Source organism: Phascolarctos cinereus, unplaced genomic scaffold, assembly GCF_003287225.1.
Source record: "Phascolarctos cinereus isolate Bilbo 61053 unplaced genomic scaffold, phaCin_HiC Scaffold_3;HRSCAF=262, whole genome shotgun sequence".
NCBI classification, from domain to species: Eukaryota; Metazoa; Chordata; class Mammalia; order Diprotodontia; family Phascolarctidae; genus Phascolarctos; species Phascolarctos cinereus.
In genome coordinates, this window is record NW_027555736.1 from 133,220,777 (window position 1) to 133,234,027 (window position 13,251).

The 13,251-nt window shown below is 36.3% G+C and overlaps 1 protein-coding gene across 1 annotated transcript in view; it reads right to left on the reverse strand.

The window, feature by feature from the left end:
- Positions 1 to 2,819: 2,819 nt before the first annotated feature.
- The window catches only part of ADAMTS17 (ADAM metallopeptidase with thrombospondin type 1 motif 17), a 485,504-nt gene continuing 475,072 nt past the window's right edge, over positions 2,820 to 13,251 (reverse strand). The window contains exons 22-23 of the mRNA XM_020963836.2: positions 9,079 to 9,256; positions 2,820 to 7,114 (exon numbers count right to left, since the gene is read on the reverse strand). Of these exons, the coding sequence (XP_020819495.1) occupies positions 6,963 to 7,114; positions 9,079 to 9,256 (330 nt within the window). The 3' untranslated portion in view covers positions 2,820 to 6,962. The remainder of the gene's footprint in view (positions 7,115 to 9,078; positions 9,257 to 13,251) is intronic.

Sequence of the window (13,251 nt, forward strand, 5' to 3'; positions counted from 1 at the left end):
GTTTTAAGGCCATCTACTATATTAATTGAATTATTTGTGTTCCTAATGTGTGAAAGATGTCTACCGTTTTAATGCACGTTAGTCATGGAAGAAATCAAACATTTCCATCAGAAGTTTAACCTAAGTAAGAGAGTCATCATTCATGAAGGGGCTGAAAAGACAGCAAACATTTAATCTCCTTGATCAGTAGAGATATAGTAATTAAGAGTGATAAGAGTTTAGAGTAAAAGCTCATTTACAAAACACTTTTTTCCCTTTTTTGTCAATTAGTCATTCCCAGCTCTTTGTGACTGTATTTGGGGTTTTCTCGGCAAAGGTACTGGGGTGGTTTGCTATTTCCTCCAGCTCATTTTACAGATGAGGAAACTGAGGCAAATGGGGTTAAATGGATTGCCTAGGTTCACACAGCTGGTAAGCATCTGAGGCCAGATTTGAACTTATGTCCTGATTCAAGGGCCAGCACACTACCTACTGTGCCACCTAGCTGCCTCAACAAAGCACTGTACAGGATGAAAAAGCTTTACAACCAAGATTGCAGTCATAAACCGGCAAAAAATATTTGAGGAGAGGATGAGTTTATGGAGAACTGGTTATAAATTATACAGCTAACCTAGGTCTTTTGGGGAGCACTTGTAGATAAAATTAGGGGCAGTATTACAAACAGATATGAAATAAAACAGAACTGCAACCTTTTGTTTTTAAACAGAGAGCTATTCTTATTGGCAGCAAGTGTAGGAACCACCATATTTGGAGCTTACAGCCTTTGATTCACATGTAAAGAAATAGTATTTAAGATGATAAGTCAAGAAGAACATGGACTGATAGAAGGAAATGGGTTTTTAGCTTGGAAAACAGATACTTTTGGGGTGGGGCATGTTAGTGTTCTTCAGGTATTTGTCATATAGAAGAGAGATTGGACCTGGAAATCAAGAGAAAGAGGACTAATGAGTAGAAATTGTAGAGAGGTAGAGTTAGGTACAGAAAAAGGTAAAAATTAGAGTTGTGCAAAAATGGAACTGGTTGCTCAGCAGGTAGCAAGTGTGAGAACTAGAATTCAAAGCTAGATCAATTGCCTTGGCCAGTGAGGTGTGCTTTCTACAAAAGTGTGATACCTTTATACACAGGTCAGTTTTCTTGTGTGTGTGTGTGTGTGTGTGTGTGTGTGTATTTTTTTCTTTTGCTATTGTCAGTGCATCCATATAGGAATGGGAGTTTGAGTCAGTAGCATTAGGAAACAACCACAGTCCTCCTCTGGGATACATCTAGAACACAGAAGAAGTGATGTGTCTGGGTTTGCTTGTCAGAATGAATGGGAATTGGGATAAAGACCATGTTACATGTAGGGTATTGTCTGGGATAAATATTAAGTCCTTCACATTTGTGGGGACTCACTCCAGAGATTCTTCTGCATTTTCATTCTTAGATTCTCTATTTTCAGGATCCACTAGAGAGAAAATGATAAAATCTCTCTCTCAGACTGTGACTGGCAGTCATTTTTCTCTTAGTATGTTTCCTTATTCCAGTTTTTTTGAGATAATTTTTGCAAAGTTGAATGGTTAAGTACAAATACTTGCTGTATTACCAAATCCTTTATCAGTATGTATAGTGTTCCTGAAATTTTGTGCCTAGCTGATAAACGTTCATATTTCTTTACTGATTTAAACACACTTAGACCACTTGCCTTATTGTGAGATCTTCTGGACTATGGGTCCTTAGGATAAAGTTTGACTGTTAGTCTAGAATCTGCATCATGATGATGTGAAATGGGGGCGGAGTCCCACCACTTGAGAGCGTGCATAGTTATTCTGTGTTTATGTGGACTACCATATATATTGCCCAGATTGTGACACGTATTTTGATGGGAAGTCCCCAGAAAGAGTTCATCAGTATATGTATCTTTGACAAGTACTGCAGATGGTTAATGAACTATGTCTAGAAATGAGTGTGAAGAGGCTAGATTGTATTTGGGAAATTGAATAGTTCTTCTTCTTCTTCACCGCCGCTGCTGCCTGCTGCCGCCGCCGCCGCTTAGGCAATTGGGGTTAAGTGGCTTGCCCAGAGTTACACAGTTAATGAGTGTTGTGTGTCTGAGGCTGGATTTGAACTCAAGTCCTCCTGACTCCAGGGCTGGTGCTCTATTCACTGCATCACCTGGCTGCCCCAAAAGTCCAATTTTTAACATCAGTATTCTCCTAGTGATCCCCTGTCACTGCACACTAAAATCCCAGAAGAATAAAATTTACAAATAATAACATAAAGCAATTAAAAGATGAATGATGGGTGTAGTCAGGCTGCAGCATACTACCAATGATGATTGAAATGCAAAAAGTGATATAAAAGATATTATTGATGACACAGACACCTAGAAAAAAAGGTAGGGTGATCATGCGGTAACAACGAGAGAGATACCTTGACTCATTTATTGATACTTCTGAGATACTAATAGAACAAGAAAGTGGCCTCATCTTTTAAGGACTTTTGGGAAAACATGGGCAAGGCCCCTATTCTATATTAATGGAAGCAGTACTCACACCATTGAAATGATGGTTCTATCAAAGTGGCCAAGTACCACCAAAAACCAATCACTTTAGGGGCAGCTAGGTGAAACAGTGGATAGACCATTGGTCCTGGAGTCAGGAGGACCTGAGTCCAAATCTGCTCTCAGACACTTGACATTTACTAGCTGTGTGACCCTGGGCAAGTCACTTAACCTTGATGGCCTCCACAAAAAGAAACAACCAAGAAAACAACAACCCCCCCCCCCATCACTATGGTATACTGAGCATTGAGATAACTGGGATAAAACAAGTATGCCTTTATTGTGGGTTTTATTCTGTGATATTTCCACATAGACTACTACTTTTAAGGCTATATTAAAAAAAAAAAAACAACACCGGAGGGTAATGTTCTCTGAGCTCAGCGTATACTAGTACCTCAAATAATTACAGATATACCAGAGTAATGTCAGGCCAAGGGTATGCGGTCCAAAGTGGAAATGGTACAATAATCATAATAATAGTATATCTCCTGAGTTGACTTTGACTCTCCCTTCCTTGAGTAGGGACCATTGGTGGAGGAAACTGCTTTGGTTGCTGTTGAAAGGAGCCCAAAGTATGATTGCTATATGAAATGACTGCCCTGGAATGGGACTACCTTGTTCTGATGGTGTACCAGGCACCGTTGATAACATCACTTTGTTCTGAAGACAACTTTCTTAGGAGTGGTCTATGCTCTCCAACTTTACGAAGGATAGTTTCATAAGTTTGGTTTCTGCTGTTGTGTCAGAAACACAGAACCTCGCTTGGCAGCTGTCAGATATTAACATTCCCTGTACTCTTTTGCAACCACATAGGGATGAGACCCAGGATTTAATGATTTGTTAGCACTTGGGGAACTATAGCCTGCCAGGATTTCATTTACCAATGACCTTTTACACCTACCACAGCTGTCATCAACAAGCTGTGGACTTATTTTAGGCCAAGTCCAAGTCAAGTATCAAACCAAGGGAGAATGGATTATAGCTTTCTTGTGCCTTTTCGTAGAGAGCTTGTGGGAATTTTTTTTTTTTTTTTGGCTCTCAAGTTCACAAATCTTATTAAAATTGTTATGGAAAAAAAATTTTATTGAACATTCAGTCTGCTTCAAAATGGAAGGATTTTTTAAATTTACAATTGTTTCCAATCTGTTTGACTTATGTGTTTTCAAAACCAGCACCAAAAAAGCAAAATAAAAATACCACTGATACAGTACATAATGTAAGTTAACTAATGAAAAAAATATACATTTGACTCTGTAATGAATAATTAAATGATATTATTGCCATTGAGGATATATCCCTGTATTATAATAAAATATCAAGCAATAACCAACTGCTAGGATTTCTTTTTCACCAAAAAAAATAGCACCATATGTAAGATAGTGAGACTCTATACTCAGTACACATCTGTGCAACTAAAAATGTACAGTACTTTAGTAACAGTACGGTGTATTGTTTACAATATGGAAATAGCACTGTTGTAATCACAGAACATCAGTTTCTAAGGAAGAAAGCAAAACCCCAAAGTATCAGAATAGCTACAATGAAATTATCTTTTCTGAATTGCCATGAAGTAAAATGAAGAGAGGGCAAATTGGGAAAGTTCATGATGACATTTTTTGGTTTCGTTAAAACTCCTAGGAAACGATAAGGCAAAAATAGTGGAGAATTTAATAAAATTAGACATTTGCATTGACAGTTTGTTGGTCTTTTGTAGAGTGGCATGGAGTTGACATTGGCAGGGCAGCTATGAAAAAAAAATTAGAAGCAAATTTTCAGAGTGTTGCTTAAGTGGTTTTCCTGCTTTTCTACATGGGCACATCAGTGGCACTGCCTTGCTTTTGTTGGCCGAAGCTGAATGTTTAGGTCAACCAGAAATACTTCTGGGTTCAGATTTTAGTAACTCTCTTTGAAAACTTGGCTTCATTGAGTAAGATTTCTGCCTCTCACCTTCAGGTAGTTAATTTAGTGTTATTGCTTAGTTGTGAAATGAAACAAAGCCTCTACATTTATTTTTTATGTGAACAAATGGAACACCAGTGAAGAGCAAGGGATAAAAATCAAGGCCCAGCTTTTTTCAGGATTTAATTGGATATTTTGTGAAAACAAGGGCCTGGAAGTAGGGGTAGGCAGAAGTCAATAAAAATATTATAGCTTTACCCCGAACAGTGAAAGAACAAAATGTTTTCAAAGCGGTGGTCAAGGCAAATGTTGGCATTTTATACCAAAGATTACACTACATCACGTCCTGACATATTCCCTAATTAATTTTTTTTCCATAGAGCATCTATAGTGGATGCAAAACATCTTGTTTATACAAGTGGAAATGAATTCATTCTCAGACTTCTCTAGTACTTTTCCATATCTGTGGTATTAAAAAAAAAAGACACAACACCCAACCCTTGCAAAAAACAAAAACCCGCAAACACACTCATTCACACACAAAACAAAAATACCCCACAAGCGGTGGGAGAAGGTAGAGAGGTTTTTTTTTCCCCTTCTGATGTACAATAGCACATTTTAAAAAAACCTTAAAGTTGTTGCATCAGAAAGAAAAAAACAAATGGAGCACCATTAAATCAGTAATAATTCATGTGGTAGAATCACTGTGATGACTACTTACTAATTAGGCCTAAGTGAGATCATCTGTCTGAAATAAGGTAGGAGAAGGTTGCTTTCTCATGGTAATATTTTCAAATATAAGCACCAATAAAATGCCCACGGAATCTGTGGGCAAAATATGCCTTGTTTCTAGGACAGCTACAGATACCAAGGACCACCTGCATTACAACCAGTAACTAGCATTGCCTTATTGAGGCAGGACTGGAAAATGGTTTCCAGTTTGTGTGCACAGACTGATTTCACAGGTGCCTTAAAGTAAGTGTTAACTAGTGATTTCCCTGTCCTTCTGCATATTGGTAGGCTCTAACTCAGGAAGGAAAAAAAGTCTTATTTTTTTTTTCTTTTGCAATTAAGAGCCTCTCACCAATGTCACATATAAATAGCAAAAACAACAAAAAAAAATAAGCTGATAACATAAGGCCCAGATCAGAGTAAAGGTTTGAAATCCACTCTAAAAGCTTTGCTATGTGTCATAAATGACTTAACTCTATTTATTGCATTGTGCATTGTAGATCATATGTAAAGGAGATTAGCAAAATCCATAGTGAAAAGGGCCAGAATTATGGATCTGGGCATATGCTGCAAGTCCTATAGACTGAGCTTAAGTTTCTATTTTCAGACATACAAAGGTACAATGTTGTTCAAAAAGCAGTTTTTGATGACTCTGAAAATAGCTGTGTTCTGTCACTACTGAGTAATGTGAAATATTCAAATATAGACTAAATGTGATGTGATGTATTTGCTTTGGAAAAACATTTATGAAGGACAGGCTTGCAGAAATCAGAGAAGGAAAAGACCTGATGGGTCAACAATTCATCTTTACACCTCTGCCAAAGCTGTTCCAAGCTCACTTGCGTGATATGTACCAATTACATTAATTTCACAGTACCCTGAAGAAATATTGTTCTGTTTTTGCTACAGTATTTTTCAGCCCTTAAGAGGTGGCAAGGTAAAGATCAGAACAACTAAAACATCTTAGAACCCGTCACCTCCCTGGGCATTCTTTCCCAAAGAAAGTGGTTTTACTGAATGAATGTTCTCTTGCTGTTATTTATCAGGTTACATGAACTCAAGCTCTTGCAGAGGCAAGAAAGCAAAGATGAAATCTAAATTTTAAAAAAGAGATTATGGTTTTAGATGTGGTCAGTACAGCAAAGTCCTGAATCTTCTGTTTTTAAGAATTTAAATTAAAAGGAAGGGTAAGATTCTGTTGTAATACTCTTTCTTACATATCCTCTGCCATCAATTTTCACAGGTTTTCTTTTTTTTAATAGTAAGACTCCTTTTTAAATTAAGCATTTCATTTACACGATTCCTTCTTCTTCCACCCACCTCCTGGTATATTAACCCCTGGGAGTTCAAAATACCAGAGGACAGCCAAGACTCAACTGCTAAATAACGTCTCTACCTTTATAAAGTAGTTGGCCAGAGGTTTTCCCCTTAGAGGTACATACAACCTTAGAGACTATAATTACTTTGTGACTTTTTGTCCTTGTTTTTCCTACTGTAAAAAGCCATCCAGTGGCTATTAATAATATATTAAGTAAAAAGCTTAATGACAAATGTGATGATGCCAAATCCATAACTAAATTTTATGTGATAATTCTTGAGATGACCTTGTCATGTGTGTGAGGGATGGATAGCTTTGGTACATCCAATCTATGGAGTTACTTTCACCTTAATTGTACATACTTTGGAATCCACCCCTCCCTCTGTCATTATTAAGTTCCAGTACTCAGACCTACAAGTCCTTGAATTCCATAATTGGGTGGCATTGTTCAGTCTAGGCAGGAGAGAAGTGTCATTAACTCTTCTGCTGCAGCTTGTTGGCATAAAAGTCTCTGCATGTCTGGCAGCAGCGCTGGTACCACCTCATGTCCTGGCAGAGGTTCTTCTCCCGGATCACCCTGCAGTATACTGTCCACTGGTCCCCTGTGCACTTGTATGTCAGAGCAGCTTTGGATAAGAACAGGGAGAGAGAAATTCAGGACATTTAGAAAGGCATGGAAAGTAAAGAAAGGTGCATTGTGTTTAACTCAAGTATTGTAGCAATGATTCAGGAGATCATCCCTTCCCCACCCCTCTCTGCCATGTTTGGAAGTTTAACCACCTTCATTCAATTGGTTTTGGGTTTATCTCTCATCAGGGCAGAGAACATTAGCCCTATTCATCATACATTTGGAAACTCTTCAAAACCTTTAGGGGACAGACAGCCTGGGGATTCTATCTCATTTTACTGGTAGCTGAATTCAAACATAATAATGTGAAGCCTGGAGAAAGAATTAGTTCATCGACAGCATCATTACATGTTTTTAGCATGACAGGATTTAGAGCTCAACAAAATCTTAGTAATCACCTGGTTGAATCCCTTCAGTTGACAGATAAGGAAACCAAGCCCCAGACAGATTAAATGACTTGCCTAAGATCAAATAAGTAATAAGGATCAGAGAAGAAATTTGGACCTAAATCTTCAGTCTTCAAAGCCACTTGTCTTGCCCCTACACCAAACTACCTTCTTTCCTGAATCTCTAGTGTATAACTGGCACTTAATGCAATTTTATGCCCAAGAATATCACCACCATCATTATTAGAATTTATTAAATTTAGTACATGTAGCTGTTTAATGCAGAATCTTTGAAAAAAAAATTACCACCTGGGCTTTATTTAAGAGATCCTGAAGTCCTGATTCAATCCACTTTTTGTGTAATAGAAAGAAGATACATGATCAATCACAATGAGCTAAACAAATCAGATTTTATTTGGAGTACTAGGTTCAGTTCTGAATATAAAGTTTCAAGATGGAAATTGACAAGCTAGAGGGTATCTTATCTTATGTTGGGAATGGTCAGTTAGTACCATGTGGTGCCATAAAACAGAACTGGGGAGAAGTAACTAGGAGGTGTATTTTGGCTCAATGTAAGGAAGAACTTAAAAGAAAGATGTATGAAAATGGAATGGTTGGCCTCAAGAGGTAGTAAGTTCTTTCATTACTTGAAATTCTCAAGTTCTCTCAAAAGCTAGAAAATCATTTGTTGGGTATATTTTGTTGAGGGGACTCATGTTTCAGGTGAGGATTGGATCAGATGACCTTTGGGGTCCCTTCCAGGTCCAGGATTCTGAGATTGGTGGCTCAGATCGAGATATAAAACTTACTAGTAGTTAATGTCTTTGTGGCTTAGGCTTAAAAACCAGTTGCAGTTTAAATTTTAATGGAAAGGGACTTTGGCCAAAAAAATCTTTCTGAGGGGCTGCTACTTTGGAAAGCAGAAACTTTTAAAAAGAGCAATAATAAGATAAGTTCAATTTCTTTTCCCCTTTCCCTTCACATATGGGACGATGATTACTACACAATATTGATCCTGCTGGCATGGACAGGTTTAAAACACAGTCAAATTACTTATAGAAAAAACTCCCTGATGACTTTAAATGTTCCATTCTACTAAACATTTCTTACCATTTTCTTCTAGAACATCATGCTGAAATGAATTTCATACGCATCTTAATAGTTTCATGAATGATGTCCAAAAAAGCCTTATTCTTCAAATGAAGCATTTCCCATCTCCTCCTTCCCCACTTACAGGAATACTAACATGTTAGAGAAACATTTGCATGTGTTCTTCATTTGTTAACAAAGAGGTCTGCTGGGATGCAGTTGCTGAAGGTATTGTGTTTGAGTCGGCAGTTATTAAATAAATGTCTTTTCCAGTATGTGGAATGAGAATCCCATCTTTTAAACTCCTATCCAGTTCTGTACAGATCTCTAGAGGTGGATGAGATGAGCTGGGGTCGAACCTCTCAAATATGGCGTAATCAGTAGTTTTCAGACCTTCAAAACTTGTTCCCAGTGACCAAACACCAATGACAGTACAAAATGGCTTTTGCTCTGCTCCATTGACCCAGCACCCACTAGGTCTACTCACCAAGTCTTGGGGATGTGATGGTGTTGACATTGATCTTCTCATTACAAGCCTCCTGGTGGCATTGTCGATAGGCTGCTGGCTTAGAGAGGATGGGGCACTCGTTGCCATGGCGCCCAGTAACTTTGTGCATGCACTGCACTACCCGAGACTGTAGGCCTTTTCCACATGTGGAGGAACACTGTCAGAAATGGGGACAATCTGATGAGATTTAACATTGTAAAGATAGGACCAAGACCTCATAACAGTAATACTCACTAGGTTTTTCTCCTACAATCCATGTCAAGATGTATGAAATAACTGGAGAGTAAGGGATGGATGGTTAGTTCCTAAGTATGTTTGCATGACACTTGTTGTGGCCAACCTGAATGGAGCCAGTTCTTAGGCAGATCTTTAACGTTGATTTTTTTTTTCCTCAAGAAAAACACCTTATATCGCTTTTTCTTCTTTTTTACTCTGTATTAAAGTAATAGAGACTCTCTATGACAAAATATACAACATTCTGTCCTATGCTGGGAGGGAGGAGGTTTGTTGAATTGTTAATTCTTTGAGATCTTCATTGGCTTCTCAGTTATTTGGAGTTAGACTTCCTTTTAGTGATCTTTGCATTTACATTGTTGGAGTCATTTTGCATGCTGTTCTTTTGGTTCTGTTCTATCTCTCTTGACATCAATTTTCCCATATTTTTTCAATTTCCTCATTCACTATTTCTTATAGAACAATAGATCATACATTTAGGGCTCCAAGAGACCTCACATGCTATCTAGTCTGTCCTCTTTATTTTACAGATGAAGAAACTGAGGCCCAGATGGAGGAGGTGACTTGCTCAAGGCTATACAAAGAGTGTCAAAGTAAGGATTTGAACCCAGATTCTTTGATGCCAAATTCAACATTATTTCCACTGTAGCTTTTTTTTTTGGGGGGGTAGCTAGGTGAAGCTGGGTCTGGAGTCCGGAAGACCCAAGTTCAAATCTGGCCTCAGACACTTACTAGGAATGTGACCCTGGGCAAGCCCCTTAACCCTATTTTGCCTCAGTTCTTCGGTAAAATGAGCTGGAAAAGGAAATGGAAAATCACTCCAGTGTCTTTACCAAGAAAACCCCACAAAATCACAAAGAGTTGGACCCAACTGAAATGAAAAGAGTTGTTTTCAGCTGATCTTCAATTGTCAGATACTGACATTGCTTAGAGTTTTTACTATCACAGAAAGTCCTGCCCTGAATATTTTGGTATCCATTGGATCTTTTTGCTGTCTTTTATTTCCTTTGTGTATATACATAGTAGTGTTATTGCTAGGTCCAAGGTTATGGACATTTTGGTCATTTGTATAATTCCAATTTTAAATATAGAATGTTTGGACCACTTCACAGTCCCACTGATGGTACATTAGTGTCCCTGTCTTTCCATAGCCTTTCCAGCACTGATGATTCCCATATTTTGTCATCTTTGCCAATTTGAGTGATGTAGAGAAGAACCTTGAAGTTGTTTTAATTTGCATTTTTTAATAATTTGAAGCATGAATTCATTTGCCAAGTATAGTTTGCAATTCTTTTTTTGAAAAAATTTTTTTGATCTCACTGGGGAATGGTCCTTGGTGGTGTTATACATTTGTTTCAATTACTTGCTTATTTTGGATAACAGACTTACAGTGATTTTTTAATGCAAATATTTTTCTCATGTTTTCTCTGTTTTTCTCCTAATTTTGTCTTTCTTGACTTTGTAGAAAACCTTTTAAATTTTATCTAGTAAAAATTGTCTTTTATCTTTTATGATTTTCTGTACTCCTTGTTTGATTAGGAATTTTTCCCCAGTTATATTTGTGCAAAGGACCTGTTCTTGTTCAATTAATAAAATTTTTTTTATGGTATGAATTTTTATATTCAGGTAACATATACATTTTGAACTTATTGTGGTATGTGGCATAAGATGTTGATCTTTATTTAGTTTCAGTCAAATTGGTTTCTACTTATCCTCAAAATTTTTTTTTCAGAAAGGGAGGCCTTCTTCCAGTAAGATATGTTCTATAGTTTTGCAACTGTTTTGGATTACTTCTGTTTCTCATTTTTCTAGTTTATTTTTGTTGATGCACTTTTTTTTTAACAAGTACTGAATAGTTTTTTGTCTATTGTTTTATACTGGAGTTTGAGATCTGGTAATAATATGATCCCTTAATTTTTTTCTGGTAATTTCCCTCGAGATTCTAGGTAAAATTAATTTTGTTATTTTGTCTAAAAAGTATCCCTTAGGCAGTTTGAGTGGTATAGAACTAAGGATATTGTCCTTTTTATGGTAGTGTTACAGCCCAAACACAAGCAGTGTATCTGCATTTAAGTCTGTCTTTTTTTTCCGTAAAGACTTTTATTGTTCAGTTGTATTTGACTCTTCATGATCCCATGGACCATATCATGCCAAACAGTCCATGGGGTTTTCTTGGCAAAGATATTGGAGAGGTTTGCTATTTCCTACTTCAGTGGATTAAGGCAAACAGAGAGGTTAAGTGGCTTGCTCACATAGTTAGTAAGGTCTGAGGCCCAATTTTAACTTAGGTCTTTCTGATTCCAGGTCCAGTATTATATCCACTGAGCCACCTAGCTGCCTCTTAAAGATTTTTATAGTTGTATTTATATAAATCTTGTATATGGCTTGGTAGGTTAAAGATCAGAAATATTATCTATTTCATTTGTTTTAATGGAATTTTTACTACCTATATTATTATTATTTTTTCCTAGTTTTAATTAGGGTTGTATTGGAATGTTGACTTTTGTAGATTTATTTTGTATCTTACTACATTTATGGATTATCTGGTATTTTTAAAGTATATCATCATGCCATCTGCGTGCAAATAGGAATAATTTTATCTCTTGTTTGACTTCATAACTGATTTTGTTCTCATCTCGTAGCTGTGGATAGCATTTCTAGAACACTGTCAAATAATAGTGGGGGAGAGGGGAATAATAGTTTTACCTTGTTTGTACTGGAAAAACTTCAAGTGTTCCCTCTGTTGCAAACAATGCTACATCTTGGTTTTAGTTATTTGTTTTTGATCATGTTAAAGAAGGATCATTTTATACCTATGCTATTTAAAATTTTTTTTAAACACATGAATGCTGTATTTTGTCTAAGGCTTTTTATGCATCCATTAAAATAATCATATTATTTTTGTTAATTGTATGATTAATGGTGCTAATTGTTTCCTACTGTTAAATGTTCTTATATCATTGGTATGAATCTAACTTCGTCATAGTAATTATTTTCTTTTAAATTTACTTCTGTAGTATCTTAGGTGGCATAGTAGATATAGCAATGGCTTTGGATTCAGGAAGACCCGAATTAAAATCTAACCTCAGAACCTTACTAATGTTGTAACCCTGGACAAGGCACTTCTTCTTCTGTGCTTCAATTTCTTCATCTGAAATATGGAGGTAATATTTGCCTAGATATGGTAGTTATGAGGAGCAAATTAAATAATAAATGGGAGGCACTTTACAAACCTTGAAGTGCTGCGTAAGGTTTTAGCCTTGTTATTATGTCAGCCATTATTATCATTATTTTATTTAAAATGTCACCATCAATACTCATCAAGAATGGTCTAAAAGTTCTCTTTCTCAGCTTTATCTCTTCCTTTTTTTGGGGGGATCAGAGCCATATTTGTCCCATAAAAAGTATGGTTGAGTGCCTTCTATCTATTTTTGAGAGTAATTTTTGTAGCATAGGTTTTGATTATTCTTTGAATTTTGATAGAATTTAAAATCCATCAAGCTTCATTATTTTGTTAATTTTGACATTTTATGTCTTTGTAGATATTTAGAGAGGGATATTAAAACATTATATAGTGAAATATTAAAATATTCAACTATTATTTTATTATTATTTTTTGCCCAACTTTGCTTTCAATAACTTAGGTGCTATGTCATTTAGTCCATATGAATTCAATCATTTTATTTTTCATTGATTATGCTGCCTTTAAGCATTTAGTTTCTTAATTTGCAGCTCTTGAAATTTCTCCATTTTTTAGTGTTGTCTTATCAGATATCATGATGTTAATTCTTGCTTTTATTGTCCCATGAAGCAAAATATTCTATATATTTTCACTGTTTCTTGCATGTGGCAAATCATTGGGGCTTGTTTTCTTCTTCATTATTCTATTCATTTTAGAATTTAATGTATTCCTATTTA